Below are 25441 nucleotides of genomic sequence, written 5' to 3'. Positions count from 1 at the left end.
GCAGGCTTCAGAAACACCTCATACCCGACTCGGTAGTTGTACCTATCCCTGTCGAATTCTAGGTCGATTGTGTGGCTGTACATATAATGGGAAGAGCTTTGGCATTGGTTAGGATTCCCTTCGCAATAATAAGCTCCCTCGGACTAGCTTGCTCATGCAGGCTCGTTTGAGGCCAAACATTGAAAACTCTGGATAAAATCCAAGGCTGAATGGCAAACAAGGATAGAAACGCCAATGACCTAGGGCGGAAGGCTCGTATTGCCTCGTCCAATCAATGTCACTTGATTCTTTGACCCCACCCTAGTTGCACCATGCGAGGAGTATCTTGAAAATGTCAGGCGGCAGTACAAGGTCCCATAGCACGCTAGCAGGAAGTTAAGGCAAGCGATTGGATGCTGAAGCGGGCCAGATGTGCCAAAACAGGCGCTGTCAATTCTTAGATCGGAGCACGGTCCCGTTGCGAATTGGACACACGATGAGAAATAAGTCCGTATGATGCGGGATAGTTTCGTGTATCATACAGCCATAATACCCTTTCCTTCTGGCCCAGGCTATACAATCCCATGCATCAGCCACTCCAGCAGAAAACTCAGCTCTTTGATACCACCTCCTTCCTGGCCCCATATTTTTAAACGCTCGATTACTACCCGGACATACGAGGCCCAGTTAACGGGTAGACTGACATATTCAGCGGAAGGGATCTCATCGGTCTTTGCCCTGAAGGCAGCTATGAGGCATAATGCGTGATTGAAGCGCACTCTGCATGCACCCCATGATCCCGGGTGTCGGAAAAAGGGCACTTCGTGCTGAATGCGGTATACGGCGAGAAGCAGTGACTCAGTTGCTTTGGTGCCATACAATGCTGCAAGCTCCCTGTCTAACGAGGTGTGAATACAGAGGTATAAGTATGCGCGGCAGAGAAGCTCGCGGACTTCAACGTAGCGTTCTCGGACGAGCTTCACGAGCTCGGGTTCTTTCGGTGGTGGGCGGGATTCAAGAGGCATATTAAAGCGGAGGGCGGGAGGTAGACATATCACCCATTGATGCAGCTGATCTTCGAGCTGGCAAAGTGTACCAGACAACTGTTTGATAGCGGGAATACTGAGACTTGGCGAGAGGATCCGAACAGTATTTCGCACGCGATTGAGCAGTCTCCGCATGGATATCTCTGCGAGATAGTAGTAGTATGGAGTCGAGTCTAAGGCCGGAGCGGACGGGCTGTGAGCATTGTTATCAGGACTACCACTATATGGTGAGTCGTAGACAGAAAAGCTCGGCAGTGCAAATGGAAAGTCTGAAAGCGAGAGATCGGATGGTGGTAGCTCGCAGAGCTCATATCGAACCTCACTATGGATTACCCAGATCAGTGATTTGCCGGGCCAGTGTAGCGCGGAAGGCTTACCATTCGGATTTGAGGCACGTCCAGTAGAGCCGTTGTTCCAGGCCTTCTCGCGTTAGCTATACCATGATTCACAGTTCGATTAGGGCCAGGAATCCATACTCTCCTCTTGCGCAGACCTTTCCCCATTTCCACTCCGGTGTTTCATGTTATATGTCTGCCACAGCATCGATGCCGTGCGAAACATTTTCCAACCCGGAATCGGCTCGATGTTATACTGATACCAGAATCTAGGTGCTTGTCAGCATAAGCTTACGACCATCTCGCAACAACTTACCCGAACAAGCAGAGACATTGGACTCCCAGAAGAGTGTTATCAAGATAGGCAGCGGATATTCGTTTTCTGGCCATGGCCAGGTAACCGAGGGATTCTTTCATCCGGTGCTCAGGCACTGCTACCGTCACGTAGGTCACCGTCTGAGAAGCTCCATAGCTAGGATCCGGGCATGTGACCTCTCTTGTTTCATCCTCTGGGTAGGTGCCCCAAATAGCTGCCAGTGCAAGGACAAGTAGCACGAGACATGAAGAAGCAGACCAGTCAATACCTGTCTCTAGCACGCGCGCTATATATGTCTCCAACTGCTCTGGATCGATAATCGGGTTCTTGGCTAGAATCTTGGTCATAAAAATTTCCCGTAGCTCTAGTATTCTTCGCGGTTCAAAGCTGGGAATGACTGTAAGTTTCCACGGTCAGTGTTCCATAGTTCACTCCACAGAAAAAGCAGGAATAGGGGACCAACCGGTGGGAAAGCGATCGGGCTTTTCCTCAAATGCAGCAGGAGGAAATGTTGAGACTGGTCTATCCTGGGGGAAAATGGGCCAGCTCAAGATCATATCTGAACCAGTGATTGGAGTTCTCAGCGTATCATTACGTGAAATCAGCTCCGTATCTTGCGGCTCGACTGAAGGCTGAATGAAGTTGGAAACCGACTGCGGTTGCTGAACTGGAACAGGCAGATTATTTGAGGGACTGGCGGCCCCGAGTGTCTCTGCTAGTAAGTGTTCCTGACGTTCGACTGATTCAAGGATCTTGGAGCCCCATTCCTGAAGTCTAACGAGCAGTTAATTTTGAACATAGCAGAATCCATAGCAGACTGATGCCGCAGAAGAAAGAGCAGAAACGAAATAAAGAAAGAGAAGAAGAAACAAAGGTAGGCTGACATTGACAGTGGATCAGATTCAGGATATATGCAGGCAACCCCCCGGCGGAGGCATTTACCACAGCAGGGACGACTGCTGTCACAACGCGTTTTGGACAAGCGGCAAGCTTCACAGGCTGTCAAGACTCTAGTGTGCTTTCGCGACTTGGGAGGGCCCGAGGGAGTCTCCATCTGCAAGAATTGCGATGTGTGGGGAGAACGATAGTATTAACGAGGGAGATCACTGCGGGGAGTACGGGGAGGCCTCGCGGGCTAGACAACAGACTCTTCAGCCCTGGGTAGTGGCGACGCTAAAAATCAGGCCGTTAGATTATGCACGCAGGGTATCTTGAGCATCCATAAATATCATCAAATGATGGTCGCTGGGAGGGCCGTTGGTTCTGAAGTTCCACCCAAGACTTCCGTCTTCTCAGCCTCGGCTAAGTACACAGCATCGCCTCAAACACACAGCCTAAAATCAATTTTCCTCCAATAACACAATCAATTCTACGCTTGTCTCTAGTCTAAGCTAATCTAAGCTACTCAGCTCCTCAGCTAAAGGCCACTCCAGTATCGCGTCTGGTTGACTTCAAACTGTCCACGGGCAACAATATCCTCGCTCGAGGTCCCAATCAGTACCTCGTATACGCCAGCCTCGCTCTTCCACATCCCTTCGATCTCATCCCAAAAACTGGTTGCATACTTGTCAAGCCTAATTATCACTGTTTTTTCTTCTCCCGGACGCAGGAACACCTTCTCGAATCCCTGCAGTTCCTTCTGCGGGCGCGGTGTCGGGCTATTGGGTGCTGCCACATATAGCTGCAGCACTTGCGCACCAGCAGCCCCGCCAATGTTCTTGATCTTTACCGTTGCATTCGAAGGGTTCTCTGGTGTGAATGTTCCTGGTGAGACCAAGGCTTCTGGGGATACCGCAAAAGTGGTATAGGATAAACCATGGCTACGTCTCAATCAGCAATAACTCATCCATGGTATGTTCAGGAACCATACCCAAATGGAAATAAGACTTCACGACCGGTCTTCTCATAAAACCGATATCCAACATAGATGTCCTCGCCGTAAAGCACCCTACCACCAACGCTGGCGTAGTTCAGATACGCCGGATTGTGCCTCACATCGATGGGCCAAGACAGGGAGAGTTTACCGGAGGGGTTCACGTCCCCAAATAGGATATCAGCTATCCCGTGCCCTGTTTCGTTGCCACCATACCATGAGTGTACGATCGACTTGGCCCGGCTTGCCCATGGCATTGTTACTGGAGTCCCAGACTGGTTGACAATCACTGTTTTGTGCGCAGCTATATCTAGCACGCCTGATATCATTTTATCAATACCTGGAGGAAGATCCATGTGCGGACGATCGAATCCCTCTGATTCCCAGTCCTGATTCAGGCCAGTGCAGATAATGGCATAATCGGCATCTTCTGCCGCCTTGACGGCTCGATTGATCATCTCCTCAGCGTCCAGGCGCAGAGAGGCCCCCAGATTTGCAGCGCCCCCGCCAAAATTCACCATTCCAGTTGTCTTCATCGTTGTTGTGTTTGCTGAACCGAACTCGATCCGGATTTTATATGTTTGGCCGGCCGTAAGCTTCATCGAGCCAATCTCCTCCCGGGTGCCTTTCCCAAAGAAGCTTGTCCCTTTAGTTTGCTTAGTCGTGTTGTCAATGATCAACTCATCGTTGATGTACAAGTTCGCAGTTCCAAAAACACTCAGCCCAAAGTCCCATATGCCTGATTGGTCGGGCGTGAAATCACCGATCAGCGTGGACCAGAAAAGAGCCCTATTGAGCCCTGCAAGCTTATAGTCCATGAATTGGAACGCGGTGGTGGTGACCGGTTCGGTCCCCAAGCATTTGCGGTTTGGCTGGGTCATTGGCTCATTGTAGAAGTGTATAACTGCATTGCTCAACAGGCGATCGATCACCGGCAGCATGTTATGGGCATGCGCTCCTGTCTCATACAACACTTCTGCATTCGGAAGAGCCTCACGTACTGCATCGTACAGGGTCGAAGCATAGTACGGCTTCAGCGCCGCACTGCCGCCGCCAGAAATCGCCGGCGTTTTGATATGGGATCCGATGAGTGCGATCTTCTTTACGTTCTTCGGGAGCGGGAGGATGTTTTCCTCGTTCTTTAGCAGCACAATGCTATTTGAACAGAGGGTTCGCATGAGAGCGCGGTCTTCTGGATGGTTGCGCCCTTTCTCGACCTCTGAGACTTTGGTCCGGCTCGCTCGCTGCACAAATTCCAATACCTTGCGTGCCCGCGCATCCAACGTCGACGACTTGATGAGCCGCGCTTGCATAGCAGACTCAATGTATTTCCCCCTATACCTTGACACGCCAGGCATTTCCAGGTCCAGTCCTGCATTCGTTGAGTCAATCGTAGTATAGGTGCCGTACCAGTCACTCATGACCAGCGGATCCCACCCCCAGTCCTTGCGGATCAGATCATACATCTTTGGGTCCTCCACCACATGCTTCCCGTTAACCTTATTATAAGAAGTCATGAGCGCACCCGGCCTCGCATCCCTAGCAACGATCTGGAAAGGGCGCAGGTATATTTCGCGTAGTGCCCGCGGCGTCACAATCACATCGACCGCTCGCCGCTCATGTTCCTGGTCGTTGCCCACGAAGTGTTTCACAGTGGCAATGATCCCCTTGCTTTCGCATCCAACGATCATCGAAGCTGCCGCAACACCTGCCAGATACGGATCCTCTGAGAAAGACTCGAAGCCGCGCCCTCCTAGTGGCGACCGCTGCATGTTCACCGTGGGGCCCAACCAGCAATGTGCACCCTTTGCTATACATTCGTCTCCGAGGAGCTCACCGGCACGTCGCAGCAGGTCTCGGTCCCAGGTCGCACCCAAAGCTGTCCCACATGGTAGGCAAGCGGCTGGCACACCGGCGAAAAACTTCGTCCCTCGAATTCCGTTCGGTCCGTCTGTAACTCGTACTGAGGGTACATTGAACTGGGGAATGGGATGTGTGTGCCAAAAATCAATTCCTGGTTAGAGTCAGCAGCCACTTTCAGAGTCCTGTGAACAAGACTTCAACAACCAGATAGTAAGGCAATCTTGTCCTGGTCACTTATGTTCGCCAGAACATAGTCTATGTCAAACGTCCGCGTCATCTTAGGCAACAGTCGAAAAAGAGGAAGAATCAGCCCAGCGAAACTGGCCCGACTACGAAGCGGAAAACAGCTCACTTAAGTAAACGTGGAAATCATAGCTGCTCACTGCGGCCCTGCCCGACAAGCTAACTGCATAATTCCCCCATCAAGTGCGGGGAGTTTAGCTGCCTGTCCAGATCTGGCATCTTAGAATTGATTAGGGCTGCCTCGGGGGTGCGCGGCAAGAGCGTTCATTGGCGAACACGAAGTTGGAGATTCGCGGAGGCTCCCCGACATGATGCACCGGGCCTTAAGGGCCTGATTCCGGTAGGTCACCGATTAATGGTCTTTCATCATTGTGCGAAGCTATTCGGCCACAGCTGTCCAGGTGAGCATTCGTTATACCCTCAAGTGGACAAGCCCCTCGCTTCAAATGTCGGCAGCTGCTTCGCTCGGTGGGGGGAGCTATAGAAAAAAACCCCGGAGTGTATCTGAGAACAAGAAGGCCAAATAAAATAATGCTGTACTTATCTAGTCATTGCTCTGCACAAATACTGTTCACTATAACGAGTGCTAGAAAAACTCAGTATATATATATCCGGCCGTATGCCCACTGTATACATCGCATCCCACCTAGCCCCACCCTGGTATATATACAACTCTCATAATCTACAACTTGGCCTTCCCGGGCGCAAAATTCGATCCCTGGCCCTCACTGATTTCCGCGACAATCTCATCTACGCTCCTCAATATCCACGCATTCCCCTCCTCTCCAGCTAACCATCTCGCCCCCTCCTCGCTCTCAGCATCCTGCTTCCAAGTGCCATCCTCCAGGGCTTTCCTTAGCCCGAAAACATGCGACACCACCTGCGGCCCAACGCCAGTCTGCGCCCTCAGGCAGGCAATCGCAACAATGCTCGTCCCTATTCTGCCAAGGTTTGCACCCGTCGTTCGACCCGCTGGATCAGAGAGGAGAGCGCCATAATTTGCATGTAGAATGTGCACGGGCAAGTCGGGGTGTGCGTCTGCTAGTTTGTCGTAGAGTTTTACTTCGAAGGGGCGGTAGATAGAGTCCCAGAGATCCTTCCCGCGTGTTGAGATCTCCGTGATATTCTGCGGTGAGGGGGTGCGGGTTGGTTCCTTTGACAGCGCCAAGGCGATCGACTCGGGTAGAGACGCTTTGAAGGCATTGAGGCAGTTAATTGTTCGAGGGATACCGTTGAAGCTTATGCACTTCAGGCCAACTTCGCGCATGAGTTCCGCGGTCTGAATGTGTGTGAGTTCGCTTGGTTCTGAGGATGTTGCGGTTTCGTATAGGGCGGTTAGGGAGGCGGGAGAGTTCATCGTCATGGTAGCTGCTGTCTTCACCACGATAAATTAGTCACCAAGTATTATCATCTAGACAGTACTGTCCATATCTGGGTGGGCGAAGCGCACTGATAGAGCAATCCATGAATTCCTCGAGACATTCTTTTCCTGCGCGGTTTGCTGGATCTTGGCGTAGACGGACCTGATATTGCGCGGCGCGGGGACGGTGTTTGGACGGGCGGTGGGCGAATTGATCAGCGCCTTTAGGCTTGGGGAGAGTTTAGACATCTTGTAGAAGTTTGAGAGGCTCCGAACGTGACAGAAAGGTGGTTTGTGCATCGGTCGGAATACTGGCACGGCGGGCTAAGTAGTTGGAGCCTCGGCTCTAGAAGTAGATGCCGATAGCAGGAGTAGGCGATGGGTGTTCCCGAATAGGAAAAGTGTGTTTTGGCATAAAGATGACGCTGAATCCACTTTGTGTCTGCTTTGTCATTGTTATGCTTCTCAGACACAGACAGTATTAGGCTTTCGAATTAATATTATCGACGCCTAGTATGCATGATGCAGAAACTGGAAGTGAAAGATTCCTCAACGCATGTGATATGTGACGGACAAAAGCAATTTACCCCACGGGGACTCGGCTGGATTCTCTTCCCATGCTGTGCCAGCGCCCAGTATGGGTCTGTTGGATCATGACGTTAACGAAGATACGTTCTAAGGCTCCCCTGACAGATCGCTTGGTTCGGTTAAGCGAATATGAAGATCAGTTCCCATCGCCAGCCCGACAGTCGAGTCTCGAGTCATTCGACAGGAACATTTCCCCACAATTACCGTCAACCGGACTGAACGCCAACCAGGCAAGCCTCGGTGACCTCCACTGCACGTACATCCGGTGGTTAGCGTGGTGATCAACATGCATCCTGCAAGAAGTCCCTCGGCCTTTGCCAGAACAGGTGTGACTGCTCCGTTGCATTCAAGGGGCATGGAGAATTTCCAGGAATAAAAACTGCAAAAGATGACCCGCCTGCGCAGCATGACCTTGGCACGGGGCACCCCTTTGCAGCTGATTTGTGATATATCATGGATTTCAGCACCCTCAGCACCCTCCTTGACTCGAGCGTCTGTCAGATCGAGGCACAGTCGTTTGTCTTTTTGCCCCTTTAGCGATTGTCTGCTGGCGGGTAATCTTGCGCAGACGCTGACTTGGTGCCTGTGAAAGCATCGAGCGCAACTACTGTTCGTTAACCAGGGGAACGGACGAGGTTGCAAGATGGCTCATCGCTGGCTGATTCTTGCTCTCGTTGCGGCAGCGGCGCCGCGTGCCCTGGCTTCGCCAGGGCCCAGTCTCAACGAGCGCCAGTCCGATGATGAACCATTTTCTCCGCCATACTACCCAGCCCCGAACGGCGGCTGGGTGTCGACCTGGGCGGAGGCATACGAGAAAGCGCACAGTATCGTGAGCAACCTGACCCTGGCCGAGAAGGTGAACCTCACCACCGGCACTGGGATATTCATGGGCCCCTGCGCGGGCCAGACCGGCAGCGTCCCGCGACTCGGCATCCCGAATTTATGTCTTCACGACTCTCCGTTGGGCGTGCGCAATACCGACCACAACACTGCTTTCCCTCCAGGAATCACGGTCGGTGCTACGTTTGACAAGAGCCTCATGTACGAGCGTGGTGTTGGACTTGGAGAGGAAGCACGTGGAAAAGGCGTCAATGTGCTACTTGGCCCTTCTGTCGGGCCGTTAGGGCGCAAGCCCCGGGGTGGCCGCAACTGGGAAGGATTCGGGTTTGATCCGGTTTTGCAAGGCATTGGAGGCGCTGAGACGATTAAGGGAATGCAAAGTACGGGCCTCATTGCTTGCATCAAGCATTTCGTAGGGAATGAGCAGGAGATGCATCGAATGAGTAGTGTCGTCACACAAGGCTACTCGTCCAACATCGATGACAGAACGCTTCACGAGCTCTACATTTGGCCGTTCGCTGAGGGTGTTCGGGCCGAAGTCGGGTCAGTGATGATTGCTTACAATGATGTGAGTGGAACGGTTTCTGGCATCCATCGTATGCTGATTATCTAGGTAAACAAATCATCCTGCAGCCAAAACAGCAAGCTCATTAATGGCGTACTCAAAGACGAGCTGGGATTCCAAGGATTCGTCGTAACGGATTGGCTTGCGCACTATGGAGGGGTCTCGTCTGCGTTGGCGGGCTTGGATATGGATATGCCCGGGGATGGTGCCGTTCCACTCTTTGGGAACAGTTACTGGGGCCCTGAGCTATCACGTTCCATCCTCAACGGGACTGTTCCTGTTGAGCGACTAAACGATATGGTGTGTCATGAGTTCGATAATGCTAGGCGCAAACTAATTTATGCAGGTAACTCGTATCCTGGCAACGTGGTATAAAATGGGCCAAGATCAGGACTACCCGCTTCCCAACTTCTCTAGCAACACAGAGGATGAAAAAGGTCTTCTCTATCCGGGCGCCGTTATTTCTCCCATCGGTGTCGTGAATCAGTATGTGAATGTTCAGGGAAATCACAATATCACAGCGCGAGCTATCGCGAGGGACGCCATCACACTTCTCAAAAACGAAGGGGACTTACTACCCCTGAGACGTAATGACTCATTGAAGGTCTTTGGCACAGATGCTGGTCCTGATCCTCAAGGCTTAAACTCCTGTGCAGACAAAGGCTGCAATAGGGGCGTTCTCACTATGGGGTGGGGCAGCGGCACATCTAAACTCCCGTATCTCATCACACCTCAGGAAGCAATTGCCAACATAACCCCTACAGCAGAGTTCTTTATTACCGATAGCTTTCCGTCGTCCGTCGATGCAAACGACGAGGACATTGCAATTGTCTTCATCAATTCCGACTCCGGCGAAAATTACATCACGGTCGACGGCAATCCGGGAGACCGAAAGACGTCGGGCCTACATGCATGGCACAACGGTGATGAACTTGTCAAAGCCGCAGCTGAGAGATTCTCTCAGGTCGTCGTCGTGATTCACACAGTTGGACCTATAATCCTCGAAGAATGGATTGACCTTGACAGCGTCAAGGCCGTCCTGATCGCCCATCTCCCAGGCCAGGAAGCTGGCTACTCTTTGACAGACGTTCTGTTTGGTGACTACAGCCCGAGCGGCCATCTCCCCTACACAATTCCTTATCAAGAATCAAACTATCCGTCAAGCGTGGGCCTGCTTCAGCAACCGTTTGGCCAAATCCAAGACTACTACACAGAAGGCTTATATATCGACTACCGCCATTTCCTGAAAGAGGATATCACACCACGCTACGCCTTTGGTCACGGTCTCTCCTACACAACCTTCGAGTTCTCAGAGCCTGCCCTATCCGTCGTTACCCCGTTAGACAGCGCGTATCCACCTTCTCGCCCCGCAAAAGGCCCAACACCCACATACCCCAATACTATCCCTCCCGCCTCCGAAGCAGCCTGGCCAGCCAAGTTTAACCGCATCTGGCGCTACATTTACCCATACCTCAACAACCCGCAAGCTGACGCCGCCGTTGCCAACTCTTCAAAGACATACCCCTACCCAGACGGATACAGCACAGACCCACAACCTCCCCCACGAGCCGGTGGCGCAGAAGGCGGCAATCCTGCTCTCTGGGACGTCGCATTTTCAGTGCAAGTGACTGTCACCAATACAGGACAACATTCTGGCCGTGCTGTTGCGCAACTATATGTTGAGCTTCCTGATTCGCTGGGGCTTGACACGCCGAGTAGGCAGCTGAGACAGTTTGAGAAAACGAAGGTCCTAGAGACCGGACAAAGTGAAACTCTTACATTGGAAGTTACAAGGAAAGACGTGAGTGTTTGGGATGTTGAGGTGCAGGATTGGAAGACTGTTGTTGGTGGAGAAGGGGTGAAGATTCACATCGGGGAGAGTGTTCTGGATATAAGAACTGAGTGCGAGGTCGGTGGACGGTGCGTTACATTGTAGTTCTCGGTATAATAATCTTTGGTTTATGTATTTATCTTCACATTTATCTACTTTGGATTCAATCTTGCTTGTGCTTATGGGCACTATGTACATCATTAGTAATCCGCATAAAATCAGCTCGGATAACCTCTATGATGTCTTCCGTCACTCAAACTTCTGCTCAACAGCAAATCATCCCAGGACTTAAGTTAGTCGATCACACTCAAATGTTCAAAGCAGCTCATACCCGAGGAATGAGCCTACACCATCCACTTTTTAATACATAGCCCAACCAATATCACACCACAAACACCGTCAAGATGCAGGGCTTCAGTGCGTACCCATTCCTCGCGCTTCCCCACGCATATAATATCCTCACACTCACTTAGAGCCTAGCTAATCATAATTTTTCTATCAGACATGGGCCGGTACATCCCGCCCGACCAAGAAGGTCTGACGACTGCCAACAAGCTCCACAACAAACACCCACTCGGCTCGCGCGCGCGGCACCTCCAATCCAAAGGCGCATTAATTGTGCGCTTCGAGATGCCCTTCGCGGTATGGTGCACGACCTGTTCGCCGGAGAACATAATTGGGCAGGGGGTGCGGTTTAACGCAGAAAAGAAGAAAGTGGGTAATTACTACTCGACGCCGGTCTACAGTTTTCGCATGAAGCATACGCTTTGCGGCGGCTGGATTGAGATTCGGACGGACCCGAAGAACACGGCATACGTTGTTACTGAGGGTGGGAGGAGGAGAGACACCGGACAAGCGGATGGGACAGACTTGATAGGAGGTGGAGAGATCTTGCTCGGTGGGAGAAGTGCTGCAGGGGCGGCGGCTGGAGATGATCCGTTTGCAAGACTAGAGGGGAAGGTCGAAGATAAGCGGATCGTTGATGAAACGCGGAATCGGATACTGGAGTTGCAGCAGAAACAGGATCGGGATTGGGATGATCCATATGAGGTGTCGAAGAGGTTGCGCAGGGGGTTTCGGGCTGAGAGAAAGGTGCTGGAGAAGAAGGAGGGCATCAAAGAGGCGCTGAAAGATAAGATGAGTTTGGGCATTGAAATTGTGGATGAGGCCGAGGAGGATGCGGTAAGGGCCGGGATGGTTGAGTTTGAGGATGGTGCTTCTAGTGCTTGTTTAAGTACGCGCGCGAAACCGATGTTTGAGGCTGCTATGTCTCGACTGAGTGACGCTGATAAGAAGAAAGGTAAAGGCAGCAGTGGGAAGCGGAAAACGGCGGATTTGGTTGCGGAGCGCAAGGCTTCGTTTCGTAGCGAGTTAGCTGGGAATACGCGGGCCGCTGTCGACCCATTTCTAAACGGTACCGGGGATAGTGCATATGTCTGGGAGCCCGAAGTTAAGAAGAGGAAAACGCCAGGGAAGGCGGACGGAAAGAAGGCAGAGGAGGGCGCAAACGGTGGTGGCTCTGATACTCAGGCTAAGAGTGCTAGGAATGGTGTAGTGGAGGGTCAGGAGGAAGTGCCAAGGACAAAGCAAGGCGCATCTCAGGCTGTGGCTTTGGTTGATTATGGCTCGGATTCAGAGTGATATACCTTTACGTTTATCTTTTGTGAAGGCGTTGAGGGTTTGCTTGAGAGATGATACCCGATGGTCATTTTTGTCTGTATAGCTTCCTACAAGATATCGGACAGTATGTTTTGGAATACAAGTGTTTGCTAAATATTGCGCGTTACTTAGCCCACGGAGCTTTCGTTGGCATATGGCCTGCAGACGTAGAATCGCCAGGGGGAGCCGGTCCACCTGGTTGAGATGTTGCCCAAGGCGCCCTTGTAGGAGCCATAGGACCAGGATGTTGCCTTGATGTACTTGGGACTGTAAAGGTAGGAGCTCTTGGAACGTTAGTTGTTAATCCTGGAGCTTTCGTACTCGCCCATGGGGCTCTGGTACCCGGTCCCTCGGAGGATGATACCGTAGATGCCTCATCTGTTCTCCGCGTTGTCGCGGCGATATGAGCATCCGCTGCCGGAGAAGGAGCGTTGGGGTCACGCTCCCAGCTGAACAATGACCCGAAGGGAAAGTGCTGGACTACTGGGAACTTAGAGAGTACTTCGGCGTTGTACATCTTGATCATGCCCTGAATGAATGTGTGAGCAATGGAAAAGCTGCTACGCAATTGGGGGTGCAACTAGAGCATACCTTGTTGATCTTAGCCCACCCAGCCTGAATGCCGGATATATCGTAGAGCATAGGGCTATGCTCCCAGAATGGGCCGCGCTTGACGTCGTAGATAAAGCCAATTGCGGAGAAGTACAGGTTGTGTTTCCTTTCTCGTTCCACCACATTTGCTTTAGTGACACCACCTGGTGCAGGTGCATCGGATAACGAGCCTTCTTCCGGGATGCGGTCTGATTCTGAGATTGCGGGCGCCAATTGTGCAGAGCCGAAGATGTACGGGATGAATGAGTGGTCGTCTAGACCCCAGACGCCGTGCGAACCGGCGGGTTCCAGGGTATAACGCTTAATAATGGTTCGGACAAGTTCCAGATATCTGTGGAAGACTGCTTTCAGTTTCGATAGCCCAACAAGAATGTTTGAAAGATACCCACGGCTGTATCACACCCAAGACGATCGCCCTCTCCTCCACACCTGGGCTATTCTCGGGAAAACCATGCAGTTTCCAAATACCCGCCAGGAAGGCGAGAAAGCTCAGTTCATGCCCCGTTCCATAGTCCAGCCTTTGTGGACTCCCCCAACTCCCTAAAAAGTATGCCAGCAGCTCAACCTCCGCCGTCGGCGCACCAGGATCAGATGAAGGCATCTGTAGAATTTCCTTTGACAGACACTCCTCCAAGAGACTTGCAGCACGACTCTCAACCATCTCGTACCATCTTCGGAAACTAATATTGCCGAACCTGCGCGGACCAGTGTCGGGGGGCGCTTCGTCGAGGATCGCTTCGAGTTTGGAGAGCAGTTGCTGGAGCTGACGCACAGGCGCAGAGTATTCAACGGCTTCGCTGTTCAGCTCCCAAGTTAGGACCCGCCCATCGGGTAGTTTTGTCGGAAATAGAGAGCGGTTGAGCTGGAGGAGGAAGGTCATGAGATCGACGTAAGCTTTTGACGATAGAAATTCAGCTACATCTTGACTTTCGTTGATCCGCTTGCTGGGTTTAGTGAAGTTGTGCCCTGCTGAGATGTCGAGCTTGGGGAGTATGCGGACTTGCGAGGTGTCCATATCATCCAATGGCTCTTGAATGTGTTCGGATAATCGATGGGATCAAAAGAAGATAAAAGCTCTTGAACAATAGCAGACTGTGGAGGTGCGGGGTTGTTCCTGCTTGGTCTCCATGACGCCATGAGGTACCAGCCAGCACTAAAAAGGCTTAGGCGCGATTTGGTGGGCTTCATGAGCTTTGGGGAGCTTTGGTGATTGCTTGATGAATCAATCCTTTAAACACCTATCAACCAATCGCAACTTTCGCTTTGCAGGTGGTGCTCCAAATGCAGCAAGCGCAAATCAATGCTCTTTAACAGAGCGTCAACCTGCTCGTTATGCTACTGAATGCCAGCTAAGACGAGGCTCTTCCGTGAAGATGACCTTGACGCGCTCCGCAGCGTCACGAAAACGGAACTCCACAACTAATGCTCTGGATATTCTAAATAGCTTGAATAAAAGAGCCAAAGCTATAGACGATCGCGAAACGCAAAGTGCCCGGCCAGTTCGTCAATTACGCAATGTCCCTAGAACCCCGCGAAGGGATATCTTCGACATACCGGGATCCGAATCTCCTGAACACTCACGACGCGCGACTATTCAATCATTACCGATCGCTGCTACTCGGCCAATAAACTACCGGGAGAACACTGTTCTGGAGGATATCTGGACGGGCTATGCGTCATCGAGTTTCTCTGAACACCCGCAAAGCCCAGATAACGGGTCATCGCGTTCGACCGCTGAGCCAGCCTCGCAGCGTCGATCTACGCGTCTAAGAAGTGTACGAAAGCAACCTGAGATATCGAGCAGTCCGCATCGGGCGTCAACGGACGTCAAACGCAGAGAAGCTGACCACGAAGATGAAGAGGTCATAGAGGAATATTCTTGGCGGTTATCCCACGAAGCAACGGATAACGAATCTGCGAGCGAGACCGGTGACCAAAATAGCCTCGCGGGCGAGGAAAACGAGCTTTACCCAGTCGATCTCTTTCCGGATGATGACAGGTCCCTGTCACCTTCCGCGCAACAGCTTGATCAGACTCTCGAACAGAGCCGGCAGTTTGGGTCGGCTCAATCTACTCCTATTAAAGGGAGCACGCCCCGGCGAGCTTCGAATCCTGACACTCGAAGTCAAAGAGTCGTGCAGGGTTCCCCCAAATCTTATAGACCTACCCTGCGAGCTGCAGTACCGAGCCCGTCGGCCGTCGCCCACAACAGCCCAGATAGGATCCATAGAACGCGGCGTGCAACACGGAGTCGGCCAAGTGCATTCCAAACACAAGATGACGACGGCGATGGCGTGACTGATGGAAATACTGCCAAATCAATAGCCCCAGACGGCGATGTGGGCATGTACGAGGATGAACACAGCGCAAAAGATAGGGGCGACGATGATACCGGGTCCGATCATGAAACTGCGGAATTGTCAAATCTAAATGTCGGTTCGGACTCCAGTGTCTCTGGTCAGGACTCTTCGACACACCCTTCTTTGCCGGCTACACAATCTGGCGAACCCTCCCATCCCTCCACGAGTCATGAGCGTCGGTTGGGTGCGTCAGTTACGCCGCCGCCGTCAGTGTCTCGAGAGTCTTCGGAAGCTTCAGAAGCTTTGGGGCCCGCGAAGACACAGCCATCCCCACGGGATGCAACCAGTAGAAGACGGCAGTCAGGTCGACTAAATACAGTGTCCGCTGCCAATGCCGTATTAGTGGCTCAGGAATCCCCGGCATCAAGGCCTCGCTTCCCAGATGCACCGAATAGACGAGGATCTACTGACGATGCTTGGATGGTTAGACCAAGCCAGCCATCTCCGGAACGCCTCACGAGCGAATCTTCCTCTGAAGAGTCCGCCAGAGCTTTAGCAAGTCGACCGATACGAGGAAGGCGCAGTCGCATAGTCTTCAATTACGAAGCTCACCAAACGCCCGAACTGGAAAGCAGCTACCCTCAATGCAAAGAAGCTATGGAACTAGGACAGCAACAGCGTAACTGGAAAGCCTTAATCCTCGAAGCCCACAAGATGGGAAAACGTCTAAACCCGGCATCTACGGGGCGTTTTAAGGATGTGATAGATTTGATTGAGTACTTACACCAATGGTACGAGAGTATACATCAGCACCCCAGGCCGGCCCAGAGCCTCTGGTCAAAAGATTCACGGAAACACGAGATACTAGGCTGTATCTTGGACGAGGGCAATCTAATACTGGATCACGTCTATGATACAATCATCAAGCGTGGAAACCGAGAACGAGGCCATAGGCTGTTCGAAAAATTCGAAGCCTGCGTCATCCCGAAAATAATCGAGCTGATTTTTACTATATTTGACGCGTATCATTCACGCCCCAAGCGCTCGCCCAGTATCTATCACCACCTGCACCGTGCGATAACCCTGCTGCGGGATCTTTGCGAGCGGATGACAATTCTGACCAAGGAGGGATATGTGCAAACCAGCACGCGGACCGAAAATCTGCTGCGCCCCCTGCAGAAGCTCATCAAAGCTTCCGAATCAGGCTTGCTTCAGAATGATGAAACTGATTCGCTCGGCCAAGATGTCGATGTAATCGAGTCGACTGATGAGGACACGCCAACAGTTCTGTCTGGGAGGCCATGGACAGACACTGAAGGTATTGCTCTTATGGATGGCTTAATCAAACATCAGGGTATGTTGCAGACTGTAAAAGTGGTTTGACGAACTAAACTAACTGCCATATTAGGTCCAGGGAGATACGCCCTGATCAGGAGGGATTTCGCCGATAGACTCAAGGGGAGAACGATAAGCGAGCTACGGGACAAGGCACGACAGGTGTATACCCTGTATAAACCGCAGATTCAAGAGGAATTGCGCACAAGGGAGGGGCGGGAGAAGTGGCAGTGGCTGGTCAGTGTACTAGAGTAGAAGGCTTACAGTAAGTCCATATACATCTGTGGATTATGACGAAGACAGCGACCAAGGGGTGGGAGTACATATTTAGGAGCACAAACGCACCGAACCATGGATCCAAATAAGGAACCACACAATCTCGTCGCAATTACCCCTGGCAGTGTTATTTACTCCTCCTCCTCCTCCTCCTACTACCACGCCTGGAGCACTCTTAGCACTTCTGTATCTCAATAATTTACATATTTGTATTTTCAGGTTCATGTTGCGATTCCCATTATAACCGCCCGTACCTGACCTCCAGCCAGTGTAGGTTATTGCCCAAAGTGGACTAGCGCACAGGTGACTTGTTCCTTCCCCTCTTTCCACCTTCCTTTCGCTCCTTACTCTTTTGCGTTGTCGGTCTCTGTCTCCAGCTGCGAGTCTGCGTTGTTCCTGCTGTTCAAGTTGACCATACATCTCCCATTCTTCTTCTTCTTCTTCTTCTTTTGCCTAATAATATTCCCTTAGTACTTGCTAATTTCCCTGTTGCCTAATCATTTAACTCCGTTTGTTGTGCTTCGCAGCTCCAGTACGTGTTTGGGCGGCTGTTTAGTTTCCGTCCCCAACTTATGACCTGAAACTCACCACTAACGACTCATTCTTCGTCCTGTGCAGTATACAATTCAATAGCCCCGTGCATCTACCTGATTGAGCGCCTCAGAATTGCAATTGGACGTTTGCAACGTGGTACGGGTGAGTTGTCAACTCCAAGCTTCCCTGCAGTTGCTTCTCTACCCGACCCGGAAAGGAGTCGTGTCTGGCGCTTCCTAAGGCACTAGGGGTAATCCCTGCTTTAGCCTTCAGTCATGATATTACCACCCGGGCAAAGCCTCTCCTCGAAGTTTGCTTCTCTACTCCTTTTCCTCTTTTTCGCATGCTTTTCGCATGCCGGATGGCTGTCTTCGCGGCGGTGTGCCTCCGCCCATATTTTTGCTTTTTTGGAGCTAACCAGGATTGTTGTTAAGCTCTAGGAACCTTTTTTTCCGCAAGACCGACAAGCTCCCTGATCTCCTCAATACCGCATAACCATTCTATTCATCTACCCTAGATAGCTATAGGCGAAATGTCGTCCGTAGATGATGCTGTTGCCTCCGTTCCTCCGGCCGAGGTCGATGCGGAGGATGTGCCCCCGGCTACCCCCGTGGAATCAAGTGCTATATCTGGCAGCGAGGAGCCAGCCACAAGCCCTGATACTTCCAAGGATAAGGAAAATGTGAGGGCGTCTCCGGTGAAGAAGACGACAACAACCACAACGAAGCGCCCCGTATCGTCCGGAACATCTGCCACGAAACGGCCTAGCTCAATCTCTGGCCTCAAGACGACTTCATCCAGCACTCGCACTCCAGGGTCAACTGGAAGCACGCTTGGGAAACCCCCGACGCGACCAGCTACTTCTGGCACTGTTCGCAAGCCGCTCAGCACGTCTACTACTTCCTCCCACCGTTCTCGGCCGTCACTCAGTTCTGCCGATGAGAAATCGCGCTCCGTAGCCAGCTCAGGTGATGAGAAGCGGGGGATCACCGGGTCTGCTAAGCGTATGTCGCTTGCGGGCAGCACTGCGGGCACTAGAGCCCCTGTAAAATCAACGACAACTACCCTGGACCGCCGCGCTAGCGTAGCATCAACCACCGGGACGCGTACATCCACTACTTCCTCGACAAGACCAGTGACAAAGCCGACGACCACAACAACCCGGCCTACCACTTCTACAACAGCTACGCGAACGGCAACAAGACCCACAACTACCGCCGCGAAGCGATTGAGTACAGCACCCAAAACTTCTGAGGAGGATGCCATCAAGTTGCAATCTCTACAGGACAAGCTCAGCGAGAGCGAAGCTACCATTGAGAGTCTGAAAACAGAGCTGGAGACCGCCAAGGAGAAATTGACACTGCCACCTCAGACCGAAGGAACTGAGGCAGAGCCTAACGACTCTACAAAGGCTCTTCAGGAGCAGCACGCTACCGAGATCAGTCAACTGGTGGCTAGCCATGAAGAGCAGCTCCAGGCTTTACGCGCCCAGCTTGAGGAGGCGGAAGCGAAGAGGAAGGAAATCGAAGAGAAGTCGCTGAAGGCTCTGGAGGACGCATCCCAGGCTGCAGCCTCTCAAGGCGATGAGAAGCTGTCGGCGGCTCTCGATGAGCTGAAGCGGTCTCATCAGGCCCAGCTCGAAGCTCTCGAAAGTGAGCTAGCAGCACAGAAATCTGCAGCTGCTAGTTACGCCGAGCAGATCGATTCCCTCAAGATTGAGTTGCAGTCCAAGTCAGATAGTCTGGAAGCGGCCGCCAAAGGATTTGAGGCCGAAAAGGCGTCCGCCCTCGAGGAGCTGCGCGGCGAGCTTCAGGCTGAAATTGAAAGTCTGAAGCAATCCAAGGACGAGGCGGTCCGCGCTGCCGAGGAATCTACTAGACAGTCCATTGCGGCTTTGGAAGATAAAATTACCTCGCTCCAGTCTCAACTGACAGCGGCTGAGTCCGCCACTACTCAGGGCCAGGAAGAGACTGCCGCTCAGCTTGCAGCAAAGGAGAATGAAGTTTCTGAACTAAGGCAGGCTGTTGACGCCGCCCGAGCAGAGCTTGAACAAGCAGGCGAAAGGGCTGCCAAAGATCTTGAAGCAAAACTGAAGGCCCTCGAAGCTGGTCATGAGGATGCGATTGCCAAGCTCAAAGCCCAGCACGATGAGGCTTTGGCCTCCGCTGCCAGCTCCCATGCGTCTGAACTTGCCAACGCAAAGGCAGCTACGGAATCATCTAGTTCCGCTCATGCGCAAGAACTCGAGGAGCTTCGAGCATCTCTCGACAAGGTCAAGGAGGATGCGGTGAGCGAGCTGCAGGCGACCCACCAGGCGGAGTTGCAATCTCTCCAGCAGAGACTTGACGATGCCGAACAATCCCTTCAGACAACGCGACAGGCTCTGGAAGAGGGCGCCAACGCCGCCCAGACCCAGGCTCTCCAAGAGATCGAATCGCTCAAGGATAAAGTCAACACATTGGAGTCTCAGCTATCCACCGGACAAGAAGAGATCAAGGCCCTCCAGGCTGAGATCCAGGCCAAGCAGGAGCAAGCTGACACACTTCAACAGAACCTCGTTACATTCGAGACCAAGCTAAAGGCGAAGGACGCGGAGCAGGAAGGAGAGATCAAGGCTGCTGAGGAGCGAGCTGCAGCAGCAGAGAGAGCCCTAAAGGAGCACGTTCAGAAGGCCGCTGCTCTTGCTGAGGAACATGCCAATACTCTAGAGGCGCTGAGGGTTGATCATGCTGCGGAGCTCGAGAGAGTCAAGGCTGACGCCTCCGGGTCGTTGCAGCAAGCGCTTGAGGAGCTTCAGTCCAAATACAATGATTTGCTGTCGAAGAACAGTGACATGGAGGCGTCCCACGCCGGCAAGATCGAAGCACTTGAAAGCGAACTGAAGCTGACCATGGAGCGCGTCGCTGCTCAAAGTGCCGCTCATGCGAAGGAACTTGCCGACCTTCAACAACAGCACGAAGAAGCGAAAATTAAGCTGCAATCAGAATTGGAAGCCATTCAGCTCTCTAAGGCTGCCGAGGCGGACTCCGAGCACAGCAAAGCCATCGAGGAGCTCCTCACCGTCCAGGAGTCTAAATTGTCTAGCCTTCGTGCGGATCTGGAATCTTCGCATGAAGCAAAGTTGGATGAACTCCGGAAGTCCCACGACGCTGCTCTTGCAGAGCTCACCGCTCAACTCACTGCTGCCCAGACTGCCGCCCAGGATACCTCCGTACTTGACAACTTGAAGGAGACAATTGCCGATCTAGAGAAAAAGCTCACTGCGGCGGAACAGTCCGCTGCCGATTCCAAGACGCAACATGCCAATGAGTTCTCTCTTATTGAGAAGGAAAAGAGTGAATTGGAGCAGAAGCAGCAGGCAGCGACCGCTCGTATCGAAGAGCTTGAAAAACTCTTGGCTGCTTCCGAGGCAGCCAAGTCGGACTTGGAGACGGCGTCGAAGCAGGCGATTGCAACCCAGGACGAGCTGACGCAGCTCCGGGCCAAGTATGATGCAATTGCCAAAGAACTAGACGAGTCGAAGTCGCACAACGCCGCGACTGAGGAAAAGCTCGCTCAAGGCGAGAAGGACTTGAATGCGCAGATTGACAAAAACATGACCCTTCTCAATCAGTTGGGTGAGGTTGAGTCGTCTATCTCCGGCAGCCGGAAGCACATCCGAGAGCTTGAAGCGGAGCTGGCAGCGCTGAAGGCTGAAAAAGACGCGTTGAAGCCAACCAACGTCGGGTTGGAAGGCAGCCGATGGGCAACTGATGACGACACGCCGGCCACCGAGAATAACCAGGCAGCCACAGTGGAAGGTGAGGATATGGGTTCATCGATCGAGGGAACGGTGGGACCTCCCCGTCTATGATCGTCTTAATCTCCCCTCGGAGATCTGTTGTGTGCACAATTACTGATCCTGAATTTTTTTCCCACATAGATGGCCAGCATCCAGGAACAGCTTAAACACATTCGGGCTGCCAATGACGACTGGTATGACGAACACCGCCGGTAGGTGCTTTCTTACACAATTTCGAATGCCGCTGCTGACTGCTGTAGTCTCGTTGGCGAACTAGCACAAGTGTCACGGCGGGCGACGCCCAATCCTAATCAGTCTGGGACACCGCAGTCCGAAACCGTGATCGAGGTTGCCTCACAGTGAGAGTATCCGTATGGAATAGCCAGGTTCGGCCGAGCTCGTTGAATTTTCCCTTATTCTTTCTCTTTGTATCTGCCTTGTATAGGAATAGGATGTATGTAATAAAGTGCTCAGGATACCCGATTGAAGTACCGTCGCCGTGGATTGATGCTATATGTAATTCGGTATCTGGGTAGCGATGAATATGTTATCTGCAAGAGATTACTATTATTGACAAGAACTCAATGAGAAATATACCGGTGCACAGCTCAGATACGGTGTATATATATATTTAAAAAATTCGCCGACGGTGTAAGTTCCTCAGACTTGCTTAGTCCGACCCACCGGCCACCACGAAGTTCGAATGGGCAAACACCACATAAAAAGCCGCCATCTCTGTTGTTGCCTGTCTTTCTCCAGTTCAGCCATTTCCCGTTTTCGCTGGATCTCGTATCTTGCAGGGGTGAGAATCCCCAACGGTGGCGATGGCGGCCTTGGCAACATACATGATGCAGGATGATAGCCGTGCGCACCCACGGGTAAGAAACTAATCTGTGCTACACGCTCTGTAGGAGCAGCGTCCACACCCACAAGCGGCCGCTGGTATTCCTCCCATGTCTCCGACGTGGGAAGCCGTGGAAGAGGCCGTGCCGGCACGTTATAGGAATGGATAGGAGAAGACGTGAATGCCCGACAAAAGGCGGCGTAACTATCAGCGAGGACGGTATCCTCCTCTTCCTCATTTGCGTCATCGTGTCTTCCATGTCCTTCTCTGTTTCCAAGCTCATCGGAATATCGGTTATAATAATGGCGATGACGGCGATGTTGCTTGTGCGATTCAGTTCCAAGTCCATGTCCGTATCTGACTTCGCTGTCAGGATACTCATAGGCATATTCAAAGTCCGTGAACTGATTCTGACTGGCTGAGGGATCATGCGGGATTCTGACAGTTGACGAGGGATGCGTGCCAGAGCGGTCTGTGTTTGTCTCTGGACTTGCGTTCGATGCTTTGGCGCCGGTATTTCGAAGAGTATCCTGGGAGAATCCGTCGTAAAGAGTATCGGTGTCAACATCACGAGACAGTGGGAGATGAAGATAAGTTGAGAACCATCGTTTCAACCGTAGTGTCGAGGGGGGTTTTTGGCGGCGTGCGGAGGATGAGGATGTCGATGTAGATGACAAGGAAGAGGAGGAGAACGAGAAGCTGCGGGATAGGCGTGGCATAGTGAACGACGGAGAATAATATCTGGCTCTAGATATTCACCAGAGCATGGAGGGTCGTGGAGATGAGGTGAGATTCTAATAGGGAGCCATAAGGAGATGGTTCGATGGGTTTGAAGAGGAGGGAATGGGGATGACAGCTCGCCTACACGGGCGACGAGATGACAACACAAGACAGGACGGGGAAGACTAGCTAGAAGGCTCCCATAGGCGAACTTCAAAGGATGGGTCGGATGATAATCGGAGAGTTGGAATCGGCAGGACAGCCGCCATTGTACAGCAAGTGAGTAGGTAGTACGGAAAAAGCATGGGATTCTTTAGCATCCAAAAGCTGCAGTGTATGTACATGGCGGTACATGTTCATGTACGTAGGGTCCAGCCAAGAGACTTGACCGTTGTGAGTGCAATCTGGGGTCATTTGGCTGTACGACACAGCCCCTATATTAATATTGTGAATCGTTATAGGAATAGATGATTGTTCACGCGGAAATGTAGTGTAGCAGGCGCAGCTGAGTGGCACCTGTCTGACGTGTTCATTGGTTGAGTAAGCCGATCCAAAGATGTATACCGACCTGTGTAGTAACAGCGAAGGTAAGCACAGCCGAGCAAAGCGAGAAATAAGCCGATATGTGTCACCTGCTGTAGAAGCCTAGTAAAGAGCCTGAGACAACTTGTGGGACATCTTACGGCCGTTGCAGTTGCGCTAATGCAACATCCCTGCTGGAGATCAAATCACTCGCAGTCGGCATCAATAGAGGCATCTCTCTACCGGTCTGTGGATATATATATATACATATATAGAGACCTCTCAAGGTTGACGAAGCCCTAGACCGTGGTGCATAGGACTGCTGGGTATGAGATGAATGGTCGGTGAGCTGAAGAAAGCACTGAGTGAGATCTGGGTAAGGCTTACGATGCTGTCCATACAGTATGCTGGTTGCAGACATTATACATTTATTGATTAGTCTATGGTCGCGGTATGCTTGGTATAATACAACAACTCTGATCTGCATTAGGGCCGGACGATCAGCCTGATATGCCATCACGGCCGAGTCCCCACCGTCCAACTTCACGCATGGCCTCATCCCCTCCTTCGACAAGGCGACCGTTGGCATTGGACAGATTCTGCGGCCCCAGAACACCAGCAACGCATTCCCAGCCGTTGCGTCCCCCGCCCCACCGCAGGACCTCGTTCTTGTACCGCTCTCCGGCAGAGCGGTCAACAGCCGCAGCTCCAGCGCCAAACACGTCTTCCCAGAGCTTGTTCGCGATTGCGCGGTCGAAGATGTAGCTGTAGTATGTGGCGCCGTATCCGTACAGGTGACCGAAGAATCCCTGCCAGGAAGTTGAAGGGCGGCCGTGTTCGTCTACGGGGTCTGGGAGGCTGGCGTGCCTTGAGTAGACCTGCTGGTAAAGTTTTGTGGTGTCGAGGAAGGAGTTCCCGGTCTTGGTGGTGTGGTAGGCTTGGTCGACGAGCGCCATGAGGATTTGGGCCTCGTTCTCGACGGCGCCGTAGATGGCGCCGTGCGCGGCCCGATCCTGGGCCATGTGGTGGATCATGGTTTCAGAGAGCGGTTGGTCGGTTTGCCAGTGGCGGGCGTAGAGGGCTAGCACGGACGGGTCCGTCGCGAAACGTTCCATCAGGACCGATGGCAGTTCGGCAAAGTCGGTTACGCACCGCGTACCCGAGATGGATTGTAACTGCGTCTGGCCCAGAATGGAGTGCAGTGCGTGGCCCATCTCGTGGAAGAGCGTGCGCACGCTGTGTTCGCTTAAAAGCGATGGTGTGCAAGACGAAGGCTCAGGGAAGTCGCACACAAGAGCGATGGTCGGTAGCTGACGGAGCGTCTTGGATTCTGAATCGACAGCCGTCGCCATTCCATCGTTCGGGTGAGCGACAACCGCGGAAGCGTCCATCGCTGCCGACTCCGCAATTTCCTCTTGAGTAATCTCTCTCGCGCATCGCAGAGTAAAGTGGGCTGGATTAGGGTGTTTGTTAGGCCGAGAGAACAAATCACAGTAAATGACGGCTACTGGGCGGTCCGCCTCATCTACTACATCCAAGCGCCGAACATCAGGTGTCCACGTCTCGCCAGGAGCAGCTTCACGGGGTACTAAACGAACGCCATAAAGGCGATCAAATAGACGAGACAATCCCTGCATTACGGTTCCGAGAGAGAAGAACTCAGGGATAGCAGCCAACTCGCGTGACCTGCGAGTCTTCTGAGACGTTTCATACTGTCGTACCCGCTGGTGAACGTAATATGCGTGGTCCCAAGGCTGTAGCTCACTCCCCTTTTGCGCCTGTAGCTGGGCTAGTTCTTCTTGCACATCCGGGCGGTTACTTGTGATGAGAGTGGTCAGGAATTCGGATACTGCTGCAGGGCTTCTGGCCATCTTGTCATTGAGGGTCATATGTGCAAAAGTCTCGAAACCTGCGAGCTGAGCTAGTTCTGTGCGCTTGGCAAGCAACTGCTCCAGGCGCTGAATCTGCCGTGAGCTAGCAGTACGGTAGCCTGATAGATTTCGCGACGGACGTTCTCAT

The 25441-nt window shown here is 52.4% G+C and overlaps 6 protein-coding genes across 6 annotated transcripts, besides 1 other annotated feature; 3 read left to right on the top strand and 3 right to left on the bottom strand.

Annotated features, from left to right (window-relative positions):
* Nucleotides 1-25441: part of a sequence feature (contig 1.63 331..41959(-1)) that runs on past the window's edge.
* Nucleotides 552-2730, bottom strand: ANIA_13001 (uncharacterized protein; the record flags this gene model as incomplete). Its single annotated transcript, XM_050611382.1, has 6 exons — nucleotides 552-1347; nucleotides 1403-1445; nucleotides 1502-1629; nucleotides 1677-2073; nucleotides 2140-2450; nucleotides 2561-2730. The coding sequence occupies 6 exons, from the start codon at nucleotides 2728-2730 to the stop codon at nucleotides 552-554; spliced, it is 1845 nt and encodes a 614-aa protein (XP_050467416.1).
* ANIA_03903 (protein bglH) lies at nucleotides 3534-5321 on the bottom strand (the record flags this gene model as incomplete). The annotated part of the gene is made up of 2 exons (XM_656415.1): nucleotides 3534-3838; nucleotides 3890-5321. The coding sequence occupies 2 exons, from the start codon at nucleotides 5319-5321 to the stop codon at nucleotides 3534-3536; spliced, it is 1737 nt and encodes a 578-aa protein (XP_661507.1).
* Nucleotides 8247-10944, top strand: ANIA_10482 (beta-glucosidase; the record flags this gene model as incomplete). Its single annotated transcript, XM_050611381.1, has 3 exons — nucleotides 8247-9011; nucleotides 9057-9308; nucleotides 9355-10944. The coding sequence occupies 3 exons, from the start codon at nucleotides 8247-8249 to the stop codon at nucleotides 10942-10944; spliced, it is 2607 nt and encodes an 868-aa protein (XP_050467415.1).
* Nucleotides 11121-12480, top strand: ANIA_10484 (Saf4/Yju2 family protein; the record flags this gene model as incomplete). Its single annotated transcript, XM_050611380.1, has 2 exons — nucleotides 11121-11256; nucleotides 11342-12480. The coding sequence occupies exons 1-2, from the start codon at nucleotides 11244-11246 to the stop codon at nucleotides 12478-12480; spliced, it is 1152 nt and encodes a 383-aa protein (XP_050467414.1). The 5' UTR covers nucleotides 11121-11243.
* ANIA_03905 (serine/threonine-protein phosphatase 2A activator) lies at nucleotides 12627-14125 on the bottom strand (the record flags this gene model as incomplete). Its single annotated transcript, XM_656417.1, has 4 exons — nucleotides 12627-12782; nucleotides 12863-13027; nucleotides 13090-13441; nucleotides 13500-14125. The coding sequence occupies 4 exons, from the start codon at nucleotides 14123-14125 to the stop codon at nucleotides 12627-12629; spliced, it is 1299 nt and encodes a 432-aa protein (XP_661509.1).
* On the top strand, nucleotides 18088-21839 carry ANIA_03906 (M protein repeat protein; the record flags this gene model as incomplete). The annotated part of the gene is made up of 3 exons (XM_656418.2): nucleotides 18088-21387; nucleotides 21478-21548; nucleotides 21597-21839. 3 exons carry the CDS (start codon nucleotides 18088-18090, stop codon nucleotides 21697-21699), a joined length of 3474 nt encoding a protein of 1157 aa, XP_661510.1. The 3' UTR covers nucleotides 21700-21839.

The sequence above is a fragment of the Aspergillus nidulans genome, chromosome II (assembly GCF_000011425.1).
Source record: "Aspergillus nidulans FGSC A4 chromosome II".
Lineage (NCBI taxonomy): Eukaryota > Fungi > Ascomycota > Eurotiomycetes > Eurotiales > Aspergillaceae > Aspergillus > Aspergillus nidulans.
This window is presented reverse-complemented; position numbering and strand designations above follow the sequence as displayed.